This window comes from Anser brachyrhynchus (genome assembly GCF_964034855.1).
Source record: "Anser brachyrhynchus genome assembly, chromosome: 1".
In the NCBI taxonomy this organism is placed as follows: domain Eukaryota; kingdom Metazoa; phylum Chordata; class Aves; order Anseriformes; family Anatidae; genus Anser; species Anser brachyrhynchus.
Genome location: NC_137694.1, coordinates 148,327,165 through 148,345,271, shown reverse-complemented (window position 1 = coordinate 148,345,271; position 18,107 = coordinate 148,327,165). Strand labels below are relative to the sequence as shown.

General features: G+C 43.9%; 1 protein-coding gene and 1 long non-coding RNA gene across 6 annotated transcripts in view; both read left to right on the top strand.

The window, feature by feature from the left end:
• Positions 1–5,223: 5,223 nt before the first annotated feature.
• The window catches only part of ATP11A (ATPase phospholipid transporting 11A), a 127,692-nt gene continuing 114,808 nt past the window's right edge, over positions 5,224–18,107 (top strand). For 3 of the 4 annotated variants that reach the window (XM_080577121.1, XM_080577120.1, XM_080577122.1), the window contains exon 1: positions 5,224–5,571. In XM_080577121.1, the coding sequence (XP_080433247.1) occupies positions 5,533–5,571 (39 nt within the window). In that variant the 5' untranslated portion in view covers positions 5,224–5,532. The remainder of the gene's footprint in view (positions 5,572–18,107) is intronic. The other variant, XM_080577119.1, reaches the window with a different exon arrangement.
• The window catches only part of LOC308188257, a 39,737-nt gene continuing 27,213 nt past the window's right edge, over positions 5,584–18,107 (top strand). Inside the window, exon 1 of one of the 2 annotated variants that reach the window (XR_013945296.1) lies at positions 5,584–5,973. This is a non-coding gene — a long non-coding RNA (uncharacterized lncRNA). The other variant, XR_013945297.1, reaches the window with a different exon arrangement.

The following is an 18,107-nucleotide window of genomic DNA, read 5'->3' as shown; positions in this document are numbered from 1 at the left end:
ATACCTATACATTCCAGCACTTTCCTTTCTCCTGTTTATTCTCTGCTCATTTGTATCCTTTTTTCCCCTTCTTTGGTTATGCATGGCTGCCGCTAATGAGATTTGTCACAATTCCAAACCAAGTATCTAGGAAGGTACTTGTGTATGGTGCTTGAAAGGGAAAGCAGGTGAGTGAAGAAGGAATTAAATGGAACATCACATTAGTAACCATAGCAGCCAACAGCATCTCATCCCATGAGAAGCTTCCTCTGGTGGAGGCTGGTTTTTTCCTTCTAATGAGTTTACCACACTGTTTCACGGTGATGGGCAAGTCTTCCAAATGGTCCATGTGACTGGACTCTCTACTGTTCTGCGTCACTAGAAAGATCTTCCTGAATGCTGTGCCCTTCCTGATGAAAAGGATTACTTTGCAGCAGCCAGGCACTAGATCTCTTGCAAAGATGTATTTCCTCATGACCAAGATTTCCCTGCGATTCATTAGGTAATATATATGCAGGTAACACACATGAACAAACGTTGGTTGTAATTGCAAAGAACTGCCTGAGCTGGCAGTCAAATTATTTTAATGAACATCCACTCATTTGATTGTCTGATACTTAGAAGCCAACCTGTGTTCTTTTGGAGGATTTTGTTAAGAAATTGTATAACAAAGGTCACCTTTGTTAGCAAGGATGTGGGAATTTTATTTTGTCATAATGACAGTGCATTTAGCATTTGAGTATACCAGAAGATACACATTATTGCCAGAGGTTAGGAACAGAGAGATCAAAAAGTCAGAAATATTTCTCATTTTCATATGAACTTTCTGGAGAAAAAGCAGATCTAGACAAAGAATGTCACAGAAGAGTGAAGTGACCTTCAATCTCCAGAGCTTAATCCTTTGTCCTGTGGGCCACTCTACTGTTGAATAGGATCATCAGCCCAATGGTTTGATGCTGGCCATTTTACTTGCTTTGGCTTCACACTTTTTGTTGCTTCACCTTCAATTTGTCAACTCCCCTGCACAGGTACTGTTCCCTCGAAGTACTACAATAGCCATTAATCACGTTCTTGTTCACATGAAGTACATCGACAATAAACACCAGGAAGAGAGATGTTTTTAGAGTACGACAAATGCTCTTGAAAACGAGTGTTGTTTTCACAAAGAATTCTCAGAAGGATGTGAGAAAATAATATTTGCAATAGATCAATGCACAACATCTGTTCCACGGAGGGAATAATTCCTCTTATTAATAAAAATAAACTAGATCAAATATATGGTGTAGACACAAGAAAGAGAAGAAGTTGTTCCTCTGATCAGATTTTCAGAAATGTAACAGAGGGAGAGACACAATTAAGATGTGAAATATTTGTAGGGGAAAAGCCAGTAACACTGCAGGATCAGCAATTTCACTCAAAGCATACAGCGGTCGCTCAGGCAGATGAGCTGCATACGATTAATGGCTTTTCAGTCTCAGTTGTTTCTGCCTCCTCACGCTGCTATCACATATGTCCAAGTCAACTCATAGCATTTACAATTTTTTCATGAAGTATTTTCATGAAGTATTTAGCCACTTTGCCCAGGACTACGAGAGGTATGTAGCCACTAACATAATAGGAAGCAGGAATCTACACAGATGTTAAACATCCCAACACTGAGACCTCTAGTGCCTCTGGTACCCACCCTATTGTCAATGTATCCTATATCACCACTGTACCCATGAAAACTAGTGAACTTTACTGGGGCCTGGTTGCTACATGATGTTTTAAAATGCTGCCTTCCCACCTTCTGAAGCTGAGGCGGATTAAACCAGAGTTTCAGCAGATCACTGCCTCAAGGAAAGAATTCAGTATGAAGTGAGCTGCTGCCGTTGGACCAGTTTCCCAACATTTTCAGTGCAATTATAAACAAGAGTAACAAAATTAGGATTGCAAAGTAGCAGAAAATACAGCTGTAAATGAGAAGAGTAAATATTTTGCACATTAAAATATTCACCTTGGTGTCTAATGCTACTTAATGTGTCAAGCAGAGTCGTACTGACAAGATTCGTAAATCAGAAGGGATGGGAGATTCTGTGCTAAGTAGTAAAACCTAGAGCATTTGGTAACTCAGCTGGGCAGGCAGGAATAGGCTGAGAGGCCAGTAATGGATACAATAGAAATACAAGAAATAATAACTCCCTAAGAACAGGAAAGAAAAAAGAAGAGCAATAGAATAGGAGGCCTGATTCACAGTCAGAAAGAAAGCAAGACATTTAGAAAAGACAGCTAGGTTGTGCAAGGTAGAGATAGCATACAGGTAATTTTAGGGATTTATTTTAAGAAAGTAAGAGTGAAATAAATGTGATGGCATATTCAAAGATAATTAGTTTAATAAATTGCTTACAAGTAAAACATTGCATAATAGGCAGAACAGATCCATGACCCATACAATCAAGACTCCTCTTTTGGCTCAGCTTTTAAGTCACAACGTGACCTTCTGAGAGTCACTTCAGTCTAGATCCCGTAAAGGACTCAGGCAACTTAGGCCTGACTTTGGCAGATTGGAGGCACCTTAGTCCAACAGTATGACCTAAACACTCTGCTCTGTTGCTCACTAACCCTGGAGGAACTTGTCACTCCAAAAAGGGACACACATCTGCTGCTCAGCTCTCCGAACACAGGCAGTTCTGTCAGCAAGGGCACATTGTGCTTACTTCCAGGGGGCTACCAAAGCTCATTTCTGGGCTGTACATTTAGGTTTTCATTTTGGGGAAACGCAGCAAAAAGGCCAACTGATGCAGGCTGGGATTTTGCTGTTGTATGTGCTCAGGATCCAGCTGTCCTCCTGTTCTGTCTGGTTCTTAACAGCACGGTGTCACAGCTTCAACGGGAAGGACACAATGTCTGAGCTTAGCTTGAGCAGCAGCCTCGAAATGGCAAATGCATACCCAAGGACATGTTCCCTGTCCCCCTGCCCTTGACGGAGGGACGAAGTGAGAATGGGAGCACTGGTCCCACTTTCACCTTCGAGCACATAACAAAACTGTGCTTCCATGTGGGACCTGCACCCATAAGAGAGTTTCAGGCTCTGAATCCAAGGAAAGTATTTCTTGCAGCCCCACCCTGGTTACCTAAAATGAGGAGACAGCAAGGAGTTCAGAAATATTCCTGTGATTATCATGCTCAACACTGAGCTGGTGTTAACTGTTCATCAAGTGAACTTCTTGCACTGACCTTTAGGAACACACTGTGCAACTACTAACATGGGCTTCTAGGCTAGTCTCCAATGGAAAAAATGTATAGATATCGGAGTTCTTAACTTGTAGGAGTACAGGTCTTTAACCTCATTTTACCCAAATTGCTACCTGATGTAAAAAGGAGACAGAGTAAATTACCAGTTTCTACAAAGGAATGACAATTATGTGGAAAGTGTATTGTGGTATTTGGATGAAAAAAAAACCCACAAACTGAAAGTGTTAAAAGAAAAAAAAAACTTTACAAAGTGATTTTCTGCATAACTGAAATTTGATTTCACTCAAAATCTAGGTAAGAAGCAATGTCATTAAAAACGATGGACTGATTAAATGGCAAGGTTTGATTAAAAGTGGAATAACTTGTAAAAATATTACAAAATACAAGTATTGTATAGATTCTTGGAAAACAGAGGGGCTAGACAGAAATATACTAAAAAAAAATCCTGTTTCAGTTCAGCACTCTGTATGTTTTGATGTTATCGCTCTGTGTTTACATATTAGGTTCTTCAGTCATTTTTGCAATTAACTGGTTTCCTAAAGAGTGAGGATACACACACAGATTATGTTAATATTTAATTGTTCATGTAAATACTTTCTTGTGATAACAAAGTATTTTGGTTAACTGATGCAGAATTGCTCATTCTCAGAAAAATTCCTGTTGTTTCACATCTCTTAATTTTTTCCTTTCAGTTTCAGTGATTAATTCCTTAAAGTGAAATGTAAAACCTATGAGACCTATGTTATGGAAGTGTTAGGTCTGTAAATAGGAGCATGAAAAAGACAGGTGCTACAAAACAAATATAAATTATTAGTAGTAACCGAGTTGAAGAAAAATGGGATTTAGACCAACATCACTATAGATTTGGAACAGCAACATTAGCTTGACCGCACTGCACTTACTGCACGTTAAATTATACATTTTGCAGTCTAACCAGTAATAAAAAATGCTGAACGTATATAATGCATCTAAATTAAAGGTGACCTGGAAAGAATCTGTCATATGCCCTTTTTCTTAGTATTTAAATGATGATCTTAAATAGCGTATTTTTTTTTCTCCCTACAGAGGTAGACTGTGGCGACCCACACCGAGTGCCTGCTGAACGATGTGGCTGTTCAGGTCGTATTAAAAGTTATTAAAGTATGCAAAGGTACTCTTTGGTCTAGAAGATTTTACCATGTGTGGAGAAACACTGAATTGTTCCAACACGAAAACCAAAGGAGTGAAAATGGACCAGTTTAGGCCACAACCTGGGTGATTGAGAACAGCCTGCATGGCTGCTGTCAAAGGGAATAAAGTGGTTTTGCTTGCTTTAGCTACAATTAACTTCAGTAATAGTTTGACTTTTACAAAATTAGTAAGTTCCAGTCAATTCTTGAGAAAGTATCTACCTTAAAGTCTTTTACATTAAGCCATAGAGTAATATGCAGTTTTCCTAAGATTACGTATAAAGTTGTAGCACAGCTGAGTGAGCCCTTTGGTATTCCTAAATCTACGAAGTGCAGGAAACCACAGCCGCTGAGGAAAACAAAGGCCCTCACAGGAATTCCTTCAGATATTAAAAATAAAAAAAAAGGGGGGGGGGGGGGGGAGGAATAAAGACACACTCCTGCTTCACTTTAGGCACATTTCTGCCGACTTCTGCCAATCCCTTCACCCACAGCAGTTGCACTTGGCTTATCAGGGCTGCGCCCCGCGGGCTCCCGACCCTGAGGCTCTCCGTTCGCCCCTTCCTTAGGGCCGGGGGGAAGCCCCCAGCCGCCCCGCGCCTCACGGCGGCAGGAGCCCGGGCGGCCCGGGGGGCTCCCGGTGCCATTCCCCAACCAGGGCGGCCGTTAGGGCCCTCATGACGGCTGCAGGCAGGGAGACGAGGGAAGACGGGAAGAAGGGAAAAGAATGTGGCCGCGCATGCCCGCCTGCCCGCCCCCATGACGGAGAACCGGGCTGGGCTGGGCTGGGCTGGCCGCGCCCGAGGGGAGCGGCGCGGGGGCGGCCGCGGCTCGGTGCCCTCCCGCCGGGGCGGGCAGAGCGAGGGGGCGGGAGCCCGGCGAGCCCTCCCCCCGGAGCCGGGCGGCTGCGGGCTCCGCTCGCCCTGCGAGGCGTTGCGGCGGGGCATGAGGGGCCGCGGGGCACCGCGCCGCAGCGGCGGCGGCAGCAGCAGCAGCAGCAGCAGAGACCGGTGCGAGGCTTAGCCCAGGAGCGGCGGTGGTGGCGGCGGCTCCCCGCATGTGGGCAGCGGGGCCAGGCAGGCAGCCCGGCGGCACCAGCGAGCACCCGGCGGCGCCGCGCTGAGCGCCCGGGCAGCGGCGGCCGCCCGCCATGGATTGCAGCCTCCTGCGGACCCTCGTCAGCCGCTACGTGAGTGCCCGCTCCGCGCCGCGGGCACCGGGCTCGGGGAGGGGGTTTCGGGGGGCCCCTGCGGGCGGTGGGTGCCCCTGAGGGGGCGGGGGGTGCCCGCGGGCTCCGCTCAGCCCTCCCCGGCCGCCCCGCTTCGGGGCGAGCCTCGGAGACGTGGTGAGCACGGCGGGTGAAAACTCCCTTTTTTATTTTTATCCGGTCGTATGCTTTGAGTCGAGCTGCGTTTTGTGAAGCTGGCGCGGGTGGATGTTGAGAAATAAGCCTGTCCTCTGGGAGATGTGCGTGGTGAAGATCAAACGCGCGAAGCCTGGGGGAAGGAGAGTTGACCTTACTTGGTGGCCGCCGCGTTTTCCCCCACCCAACTCGGGGGTGTTTTGAGAGTGGATCCAGTTGTAGACCGAGGTGTGTGAGTGAGAATCTGGTTTCACTGAACTCCTGACGCGATCACAACCGTGGGGCAGGACGCCGGGAAGCGCAGAGGTCTGTAACGCCGTGGTCAGGGTCAGGCAGCAGCAGGGAAACTCCAGCTTCTCCTTGGGGATGCGGAAGAAACAAATGGGAGGCGATAGGAGTGAGAGGTAGTAATGCCTGGCTTCTTCCTCTGCCTCGCTTCCCCGGCAGCTCCCGTCACTCCGTATTTCCAAATGCTTACAGCCCTTCCTCCCGTGCAGGAAGTACTGTAAGTCAGGAAACTTTTGTGCTCAGACCGAACAAAAGTGAATACTCCTGGTTTTGTGTATGTCGAGATACGGTCACGTAACGCATGCTCTGAAGTCTTCTTTGTGTATGAAAGAAGAAAAATGGCAGAGGTGAAAAGATTATACTGGATCTTTTCACTGTTTAGGGTATTCTGTGAGGTGAGGAGAGAATGGAGAGGTGAGTACTGAAAGCAGTCGTGTGTGTATGTGGATCCTTAGAAAGTAACCCTGGGGGAAGGAAGGAGGAGAAAACTGTAAATACAACGAGAGAAGCAGAAGTCTCTGTGGATATGCAAAGCTCAGGTGAACCGTGCTGAGCTCTGTTTAGAAACAGGCTGGATCGGTTCAGGTGTTGTGATCCCTCAGTGCTGATCTAACTGTAGGATTTAGCTGAAGATTTTCTTGTGTGTGTGCCTACATTTGGAGCCTGTACAAACCGTCTGGAAATCACACTGCATTCATTGTGCATAGAGCATACTGTGGTCTGCAAATCTTTTCTGCATGACATTGTTGCTAACCTCTCTTTCAAGCTAAGCATTGAGTACGTTTGAAACAGGCTTGAGATTAACTACAGGATTTGTTTTAAAACACAAAGAAGTATGTAAGAAGATAGCATGCTGAAAATAACAAGGCACTTGAGCTTTTAAGTTGCAGACTGTCATCACCCTCCCACACTGCTAATGAAGGTAATTCAGCAGTCTAAAAACTGGACAAAACACTTAGCTCGTGTGAGGAAGCGTTCATATTTCCTAGATCACACTACTTTCTGCTTTGTTTTTATGCCAGTAGGCTATGTCTGGGTGACTGCCTGGCTGTTCCAGGCTGACGTGTATATTTTCACCTGTTGCTTCTTGTTCTGTTGCACTTCTATTATCTGGTCAGTTTCTCATTTTTTTTTGTTTGTTTGTTTTTTTGTTTTGACTTTTTCTTCCAAGGTAGGAGCCTTTAGGAAAAAGCTGTTGTAAATAAACCTGATTTCATCATTTCAGTAAGGCCATTAAATCTGGCAATCTGATAACTCTGTGTGTGGTTTCCTCTTCTTTCTATGATTCAACTATTTTTGTACAGCTACAGCACTAAAAATGAAAATTAATAGTTTGAGTGCCGTGCCTGAAACTGTCTGCTGTAAATGAGCAGCAGATGCACATGTCAGCGGTGCTGCTCCGTAGTTGTCCACCCAAGCTATATACAAAGCAGATACGCTTCAGAAGTCTGGATGCCCTTGCCTCTTCCCAGGCTGCTTTCATGTAAGGCAGACCAGGCAGCAGGAGACCGGGGAGGGTGGTACATCCTGAGCATGCGTCCAGGTGAGCTCACGCGTGGGATAAGTAGAAGTTTGTGCAGAGCCGGCGTGGCAGTTGGTGCCCTAGGACTGCAGATGGTCACTCTCCAGGTCGTGCCGGAGGTTTGTTTGCTTGCAGTCTTCCCTGGAGCAGGTGAGCTCAGGCTGGAGATGCTGTCGAGGTAGCTGGGAGCTCTTAGGGCAGCACCACGTGGTCTCAGGGTAACAAGCAGTTGCGTTGCACCGATGGAAGCTTCTTGTGCAACAATCTCTAAGACTTCTGTATAACGTCTTTTCTTTCTCTTCTGCTGTATGTCACAGGGCATGGAGACGTAAGTGACATACCAGCACGTCCCGAATGTGCTGGAAAGTTCCCCCACCCCCTCGCCTTGTTGTTGCGGTCAGCACCCTGAAGCGGTGCGATAGCGCGTATCTCAAAGGCTGCTTGGAAGCATGGTGATGGCTGGGGGCTGCCGCTTCAAGCCGAAGTCAGTTTTCTGCTCAGTGCTTTCCAGTATGTCTGCTGTTCCACCTGCGCTCAGCTTCTTACGTTTGTTGTATCTTCCAGGTGTCGGAACATGCCAGTGATGTGGGTTGGGGCCATATTCAGCACACTCGTCATAACATAGCTTGTATCTCTTCACCAAGAGATGGTATAGCCTCCTAGGCCAGAGGCAGTAATATCTCTTTTACCAATTTCTAAAAAGACATTTTGTTGTTCTGCCTCTTTATAGTCATCCTGTGGACTTCTTCTTTCACTCTAGGACTTTCCCTGTTCTATGACTGCGGCCATACACAATTTGTAGGGCTTCTGGTAAAGAATAACTGGCTGTGCCAAAGGTGTCTGTTTCACTGCAGTGCAGCTGACCTAAAGTTCAGTGTAGTTCTCCAAATTCTTTCTGATCCTTCAGTTTGAAATATAACAATGCAAATTTTTAATTGGGTCTGAGATTAGCCTGTATATTTTGCTGCTTTAAATGGTATCCACTGTACTAGAGGCACCTTTGAATAATGGAGTAGAACATCTTTATATACAGCTTCCACTACATGGAACCACAGAATCACAATAAGCCTTCTGTAATTAAGACGGATTTTGATGACTGCATCGTTTAGATTACCTTCCCAAAGAGGGGAAATACCATTATGAGGTTTGTATAAAAATCCCCTTTGGGAGTGGGGGGTATGTTTGATATCGCGTACTCTTTTATTAGAACACAACTTCTCTTTCTGGATGTTGCGTTTGCATCAGACAGTGCGCTTCTCTGTCTTACCCTTGGGCTGTTTGGGTGCTCCCCAAAGACGTGCCCTACCCCAGGGAGGGCAGCCTGACGGTCTGAGGAGGCTGAGTTAATGCGCGCTGTCCCGCAAGCATCACACCGAGCCTGCTCTATCGTCAGGGGTGAGAGAGGCTTGTTAGTTAATATTAAAGCAGTAAATTATCTGGGGTGGTGAGGGGGACATCGTAATTAACACCGTGTTCATAGAAGATTACCTTCTGTTTATGGTTGGATTATTTGGGATACTCATTAGATAGCATTAAGCAATATATTGTGCCCATGTAACTGCTGTTGCGTTAGCTTTGTCTGGTAATCTGTTATTTTTTTTGCTGATCTTGAGACTTCTGAAGTTCTTCTTTATAGCTGAGATAGCTAACTCTTAAAACAAGTCTTTATACCATTTCTAAAAGGAATGTTATTTTTCCTGAGCTTAATAAAATGTGGGCAAATATCTCGTGTATTCAGATAGCTGGTTATGTCTGAATGTGGATTTGCGTATGCCTGAATATTGTGGATTCGAATATGCCCGGGCAAGCCGGGAAATGTCACTCTTAGCATATGTTTGTTTGGACGCTAGATGGTCACTAAACATCTTGCAGCGGAAGGCAACAGTCTGGTCTGTATTTGTGAGACAGCTGGCCCCTCGTCAGTAACTGCTGCTGCCCAGGTTGGTGCCTTTGGATGCCACAATAAATAACTACTGGGTCAAAGGTCCGTATTACTGAACGCTTTTACCTCTGTTATGTAGTGTATTTAGTAATCCTGCCACTTTATTGCTTCTCTTATTACTTCAGGATTACAAAGCTGGGTGTTAAGTATCTGTTGCCCGTGCAACTATCTCTAAATGTGTATATCAGCAAATACAGTTTGACTTCCAAAAGGAAAGTGATTTATTACAGCTTGGTCCCCTGGGAAGCTTCTGGTCTGTTCGTTCTGCAGGTATTTTAGCAAAATCTGCTTTCGGTAGGATGGAATAAATGAGTTTACAAATGGCTGCTGTATTTTCTGCTTCTACAGAAGTGGGTCAACTTTAATCGTAGTTTGAGAAGATGATCAATTAGTCTAACCAGAAAGTTATTTTAGGGGTTTTTAGTGTGTTCACCACTAAATTTCATGGTAGCCTGTGAGTTTTGGTCACTGATTTAACTGATAATGTTGTTCTTTATTGGCAGAATGATTCTGAAGCTGTTTTCTAATCAATTTCCTAAGTATTTTATATGTAGTCTTGATATAAACAAATATAAATAAATAAACTTCAGGGTCTTTTCATCTGTAGTGTTATCAACCTTTGTATCAACTGCTTTGGCGTGAAAGTTGGAGGAACTACAAGCCTCAGTGCTCTGAATTACTCGTCTAAAAAATGGTCCATTTATCAAGCATTTCAGATGACCTACAGTTTCCTGAGCTCGGTTAATACATCTGAGGGCACGCTCTCATTCCACTTCTTGCCTTTCCTCACAGTCACTCAGCTTTTCCTGCTCTTCTGCAGGCTGGTGCCGATTGAGCACTGTCCAGATGTTCCTTAGTTGGGGTGCCTGTTCAAACGAACGCTTTTTTTCTTAGCTGTCACTTACAGTAAGATAAAAGGGCTGTTTTTTTTTTTTCTTCCAGAAGTATGATTTGACAGAATTTTAAGCTGTTTTAAATGCCATATAAATGTGTTTATATCCTGCCTGTATTCAAACTTTCCTAACTGTAGAAAAGATGTTCTCAGTAGGGGCTAGGCATGTGCTTACAAGCCAGTAATCAGTATCTTGCATTTTTTAAGCATTTGTTTCTATCCCTGGTATGTAACACACTTTTGATATCTCATGTGGGTGTCAGCGTCACGATGTTTTCTTGATGCTTCCCATCTCGCCTTTCAGCTTTGCTGTTCGTGGATGCCAGTTGTTCTCGGTGCAGAAGGCTGACAGAATGTGTCTAAACAGCATGGGTGACTCCTGAATTCCTATTTCAATTCCTATTTCCCCCTGGCATCATTGCCTTGTTATTCTCCCGATTGCTGTTTAGTTCTGCTGAAACGCTGAGTGTGGCTGACGGGATTTGGTGCTTCTGCAAATCCAACTAGCTCTTGCACACTAGTAGTGCCTTTTTGTATATTCTTTCTTGTTTTTTAATGTACTCTTCAGATGTTTCACTATAATCTGAGGCAAAACAAGCAAACACCACCCCTCCAACCCAAAGGAAAGGGAGAATTGTGTGGACTTTGTTCATCTCCCCCACCCATCAATGAGCTAATTTATACAAGAAAAATATTTTTTTCTTTTGAGACTAAATGAATGAAAATAGGACACCGTAAAACAGTCTCTGGCTTCTTGCAAGTGAACTATTATAAGCTGGTTGCTATTGACTACAAAATATTGCTCACCTATATGCAACAGATAGTTCTGCAATTTCAACTCCCCAAATGAAATGTTTGCTGCTATCAGAGTTTGTTTCAGTGACTTAAAATAGATCAAGAACTCCTAACCTTGCCATTTTTAGCATCAAAAGTACATGCAGTTTTTCTTCGGTGATGGGAACTGCATAGTCACTTCTGTCTTTTGTCAGTGTTTTTTTATTGAAATACAGTTTTGCTCTTGTGCCTCTTCTGGGGGACAGCAGAACATCAATACTGAAAGCAGGAAGCCTTTTCTAAATCGTTCTTGGGAATGGAAGAGGGTAAGGTACAGCGTAGCACATTTATAGCTTAAAATCCCTGTTGACTGCTTCTCATTCATTCTTTGCTCCTGTCACATAACAGTAATTGAAACGAGAAAAGCGGCAAGGTGAAGTGGGATTTTTCTAATGAGTCAGCCTTTTAAAGCTGGAACACTTAATAAAAAAATAAATAAAACTGGGTTGACAAGTTGAGGGTTCCACAAATATAATAGCTGGCTACTGCTTGCGCTGTCAAGGTGGGGATAACAGACTTGTTTAAGTTAACCAGGCTTAAATGCAACTGGGAAACGCTTGTGTTCCTGAGGTGCTGCAGCCTGGCCAGCAGTGCCATGTCGCCTCCGTGTCGCGTGCAGCGGTGGCAGGGAGAGGAAACAAAGCGAGCACCCCCACAGAAAGACGGAGTGGATGTTTTGGCACCTGTTATTCAACTGGATTTGATGTTACCGTTTGTTTTTGAAGAAGAGGGCCTGCCTCTCATCATTTCAAGCCTTCTAGTCAGATTACGTTTTTCCAGAATAATACTTATTCTGTCGGTTTGCCATTACACAGTGTAATGTAGTATTTCTATTTGTGTAATTGTCGAGGGACGTTTCAGCTGAAGTTCATCCTGAGCTGAGGCAAAATGACACTGGAATGCTGTTATCTTCCCGGCTATAATTGCCATGGCAACACCTGCAGGTAGACGAGGCAAACCAAGGATCCTTTCTCTGTCACGCAGACACCACTTCTGTGTTTCTTCTTCCCTCTCAGTAATGACTCTGAGGCGCTTGTGGCACAGACGTGCTCAGAGTTGTCATGAAATGTGCTCTGCTAGCTTTTGTTCAATTTAACTCTGACTTTAATTTTGTAAATGTCTATTTTCTGTGGTACTGTTTTGAAAATGCATGCTTTCTAGGAGAAGCTGGCAACCTAGCCTGGGTTCTCTTAGGAGATGGATGGGATGAACCAGGGGCTAGGGAGTTTGTTTGGAACTTCACAGAAGACCGTGGGCTACTAAAGCACTTACCTATCTTTTACAAATCTGGATGTTAATTTCACTGATCTTCCTTCAGCTTTCTTTACAACAGGGATGAGAGTATTGCCCAGCTCTTCTACAGAGAGACGTTTTAAGGGCAGTTTAAGGCTTTGAGGTAAGGAAACACTGTCACGGGAAGAAAACTGGGTGCCATCATGGGCCTGTAATCTTTGTCTTTAGTGTGCCTTTTTCTTTGCTGGTAAGTGCCAAAGGAACTGCATGCGATTTCAGAGAGCACGCGTGCACACCTCTGCAAGTAAGTGATGGAGGAATACGGGGAGCATGTGGGGAATAATCAGGGGTAGCAGAAGAGAAAGCAATGTCAACAATTAAGCCAAGTTATGTCTAGTTACTGAGGCATACTGTGAAATTACATTCTGGGGTGCTTCTTATGTTATTGTTGTAGCTACTTAAAAGCATGAGAACTGAAGAATTGGGAGGTTTCATAGGGACACCTTTCCATTTATTCTGCTATTCCCCGTAGATTATCTTCTCTCTTTGAAATATGAGACTGGTTAATTTGTTTCTTTCATTAATCATTACTCATCTAGATACAGGGTGGGGTGAGGGGAGAACAGTGTTTTGTTTTCCTGGTGGCACTGACTAATCTCTTTGCTTCAGTCAAAAGAGGATTTCGTCTAACCTATTTAAAATAGAGGATTAAGGACAATTAGGTTCTTCCTCTACATTACTACTAAGATAGGATGTTGTGAAATCCTCTGAAAAGCACATCTGTTGAAGCACCAGTGAAGTTTTGCAAGATTAATGGTAATAATAATCAAAACAGTTATGCAGAAAAAGAAACTTTATGTGTGAAGTACGTGTCCAGAAAGAAATGTGGATGGACAGAGGACATGGAAAGGAACTGAGCTATTTACCCAGTAGCTCTTTGTCTCTAATGCCTCTAATTTATGTTGTGAAGTGGATGCGTAGATGAACTGAAATGGATTTCTTGTTACCTGAATTACATTAGCAACTTTCAGTTCATTCTTAACATTTTACGTAGCCCTTCATATCTTTTCAAAGTACTATTAATAAGTTGCTTGCACAAATGAACATTATGATTAAGTACAAACACTAATGGTAATCTATGCTTGTAGACTGATTTTTGTGGCACTCATGATGGTTATGTGGCTTCTGTTGAGGTGGATCTGAGTTGGAAATGGCATTTGATAACTGACATGAGGCTGCTGTACTTGGCAGGAGGTCATTACAAAATAAAACCATGAGAAATACTACCACCGTTGGAAAACATGATGTGCATAAGATGGCATTAATGTAAAGGAAAAATTGTTTTGCGCATTTCAGAGGAGATTTGGTTAAAAGAATGGACATTTGATAAGTGACAAATGACTTTCATGAGGTGTGAATAGTACGCAGGAAAGCCACAAAGATGATATTGGAATGATGTCACAGAAATTGCTCTTGTGACCTTACATTTAATACTAACGATTGCAGGTAGGTTACTGATAATCACTGTTTCTTTGGTTTTGTTTTCTCCAGAACAGTAGTCTAGAGGGTCCGATCTACTCTTCTGTTTGAATGATCATAGAATCACAGGATTGTAGGGGTTGGAAGGGACCTCAAGAGATCATCGTGTCCAACCCCCAAATATATGATAATACACTTGAATATATGATAATACACGTGAAGAAGGATGGGCCAGAAAAAGTTGAAATCTGTTTATTTCATCTTATTTATGAGGTGACTTGGAGTGGGCTCTCTGGCCCAGGCTGAAATAAAGTGTTTCCTGAGTCAGTGGAGGTTTGGGCTCTAGAGCGCTCCAGCTGACTTCAAGGAAAGTTGTGGTCTTCTGTTAAAATACATCTGATGTCTTTGCTTATGGCTTTGGCTTGATGCTATGCCAGTGCATACCTTCTACCTTCAGATGCTGCTTTAACCCTAGCACCTCTCAGATGAAGTCCATGGCTTTGGCTTGATGCTATGCCAGTGCATACCTTCTACCTTCAGATGCTGCTTTAACCCTAGCACCTCTCAGATGAAGTCCTTTCGATAGCCTAAGTAGATCGGCCGGGTATCAAACTTTACTGTCAGGTGACGGAAAGGGCACATCAGTCAGTGGTAAAGTACAGCAAAAGCAGAGGAAACAGATTGTTGGGAAAGCTGATGTACTACTTATTCTGCTATTTATTTCTTTTTTTAAGAGAGAGCAGACTACTTTAAATTTCACTGTTACGAAAGCTCTTATAAGCCAGGCTCCCATTTAATCTTACTATAAAAATATGCCTACGTAGAAACAGCCCTTTCATTATGTGAAATATGATAGGTATGAGAGAAGATATTGCAAAGGTAGGCTCAAAGCAAGTGTATTGACCAAGTCATAACTAAAAGAATAATTAACTTTCATGCTGATGCTAGCAGAAATGTAGTATAAATAAGTTCAGGGAGGGCATTTTGCTTTGCTCAAAAAGGCTCCCTATGCTATAAGCAGATTTTGATTGATTACTGTTAATGCTTTTCTTCAGGTTAATGTTCAGCATTTTCTCTGTAAACATAGAATGCACTGAAATGCTATTGCTTCTCATTAGTGTTTGGTGTTTCAGATTAGTTGCAGTTCCTTTCTGGCAAGTTATGTGTATCCTTTTGTGATTTATCAGTGAACTTTTAAGATTGCACATAGTATTTACAAAATCTTTCACATTCCAGCCTCCTGGCCAGCAATGTGAAACTTTGGAAAGCTTAACTCTAATAAAAAAAAAAAAAAAAGCTTCTCTTCATCTAGGTTTAAAGAAGAATCAAAAATTTCTCAGCTAACAAGTATGACAAATGTTGTCAAGCTAATTTAATGTTTGAAAATCTATATGCTGGATTTTAAATATACTGCCCAATTGACAGGAATGTTTAGTGTTTGTAGCCTTTTGTACTGAATTTTCAGCTAATTCCTGGCTACCTTAAACTGGAGCAGTTCTAAGAGTTTGGGATCAGCCTACTCTTCCCTGTTGACTCTAGACTGTTTGCAGAAAGTATATCTATCTTCTGTACAATAGATACGTAGCCACTTAAATACGTGGCTGGTCTTCAGTATCATAGTTGGGAGTTAGGGGTGGAGAGGGCACTAAAGCTGGGATAGACAAGGACTTTGTTCTTAACACTTCTTCTGAGCACAGCTGCTGAACTCTTTTATTTTACCTTCTAGGACTGAAAAAAACAGGGCTAATAATTTCACCTGCAATGCTGAAGTGTTGTTCATCTGAACGTGTTGAATGTTCCCTACGTGGAGCTGTTGGGTGACCAGGTATACTTGTTGGCCCTGAGGTGTCTCTGTGTTGGCAGCAAGAGGGAAGAAAGGAAACGGGAGAAGCTCTGTCCTTAGCCCAGCACTGCTCGGTCACATTAACATGATGCATAAATACGCTGCCTTGTTGATGCTTCCAGTTCTTGTCTGACATGAGGAGTTTAAGCCTGCGTGCTTAGTGGCTGTAATGATGTAGAAATGAAGGGAAAGCTTCTGATGCTGTTGTGGAGCAACGCGCATGAACATAGGCAGGTACAGACAGAGCTTTATGAAGGCCAACCTGGGTTGTGGTTTTGCATCTCCTGTCTCTTTCAGCCCGGGAGGTCTCAAATGTGAAGTGCTTGTCTTTTTTTTAGGAGGGTTCCAGCCTCTGACTTCTTCACTAAGAAATGGAAAGGCCACCACGAGCATTTTGACTTGCTATGTTAATGGTATCTGCTGAAACTTGTTCAAAGAGCTTTTATGTCAGTGTATGTGTAATGTAAGTTAAATATATAAATGACTCGAGGCTAGGCTTCTGCTGGGTGTGTGGAATTAAAATATCAGTATTCCTTTGCCATTTTCGAGTCTAGAACAAACTTTAAGGCATTTAAAACTAAAAGTAATAATGCTTTTACCCGTGCTTTTTTTGTGTGTGTTAAAATTGACAAAAACCAGACAAGGTTTGGTTGAGTCACGGTTGTAGCTGAGTCACGAGGTGAGACGTTTGTGAATGCTTGCAGTGCTTTAAGACTCGTAAGACTGCAGCATTGGCTTTTCAGCTGGTTGCCTTCAGCCCCCAGTCAGAATACTTGGTGCTGCTTATGAGGGCTTTGGTTGCTGCAGAACAGCAGCTGCTTGGTTATGCAGCTTGGAGTTGACCTTGGTGTTACGGCAGGAAGCAGTGCCACTGAACTCTTCACCTCCAAATCCACGTCTGTGCCTTTGAGGCCTCAGGGGAAGAGCGGAGATGTTGGCTTCGGGGCCTCTGGGGAGCTCCCTGCTTGGTGCAGGGTGCCGAGATCTGCCCCGGGGTGGGAAGGCCCCCCCGTTGTGGCCCTGTTCCCGCTGCAGGCAGCCAAGTGTCGCCTCTTCCTTACGGTGGTAAAAGCCATGGTCTGGACTTCCCAGTTCCTCACAGCATGTAGAAAAGAGCAAATGGGAGCTCTGTACAGAGCTCTTCTGAGCTTTGAAGAGCTGTCAGAAGGAGTTTTGGCAGTGGAGACGGGTTTCACAGAAGTGTAGGGGTTGGAAGGGACCTCAAGAGATCATTGGGTCCAACCCCCCTGCCAAAGCAGGCTCCCTAGAGCAGGCTGCCCAGGTAGGCGTCCAGACGGGCCTTGAATATCTCCAGAGAAGGAGACTCCACAACCTCCCTGGGCAGCTTGTTTACTTGTTCTTTTCCCTCCTCTTGTGCATGTGCTGTTGGCTTGTTGAGATATTATAATTTTACTTCACTGAGTGGCAGACCACGGGGCAATGAGTATGGGGGTGCGTTTCTGAGAAGGACAATTGCTTAGGGTTTGAAGGTGCAGTGAGTGTAGTAGGAGAAAGCTTCACTCTGAGGGAGGGAGTGCTGCCCCGTGCCGGGGTTCTTTAGGTGCTGATTTGAGCTGGGATGTGGCAACGTACCAAGGAGATGACCCGTGAGTCAGGGCTGATTTGGCAAGCTGCTGACATCCGTGAAACACTGGCTTGCCTTGTGGATAGCATCTGGCATCAGAAAAGGAGTAACTGGGAGAGGAGGGATAACACATCATGGCAATGACAAGGAGCTCTATGACTTATGGTATGAGGAGAAGAATTTGGGTACTGCCTACTGGAAGGAGCGTTACTTAAAACCCAACCACCCTCCCCAAATGAACCCTGTGATGTGCGGTGTCTGGTAGCACTCGTGTGCCACGTGGCTTGACCTTCCTAAAGCTCTAAGTGAATCAAAGCATAATGACTGTGGGGAAAATGGAGCAGCCATTATATGCTTAGCATCTCTTCCCGTGTGCATATGAGAACATGTTTTATTGAAATAGGGATGCTAGCCAGCACAGGAGTCTTCTGTCAGGACTGTAAAAGCCCCGAGCACCTTCAGCCCTTTCACAGGCAGCTGTGGGAGACTGGTAAAAGAAAGCTTTTTGGTTGTGTGAAGGCCAACATCAGAAACATAAAAATCAAGACTTTTTCCACATGGAGACAGGATGTACCTGATGTCTTTCACTAGGGATATTACAAATTCATTTATTTATAAACTGAAAATAACTATTTAAACTTTGTGTTTCTAAAACTTTCAGAGGGTGGGAGGGGAGGAAACCATCACAGAATAAGATTCAGGATTTCAGAAGCCCTATGTGGCTGTATTTCTTATGGGGCCTTT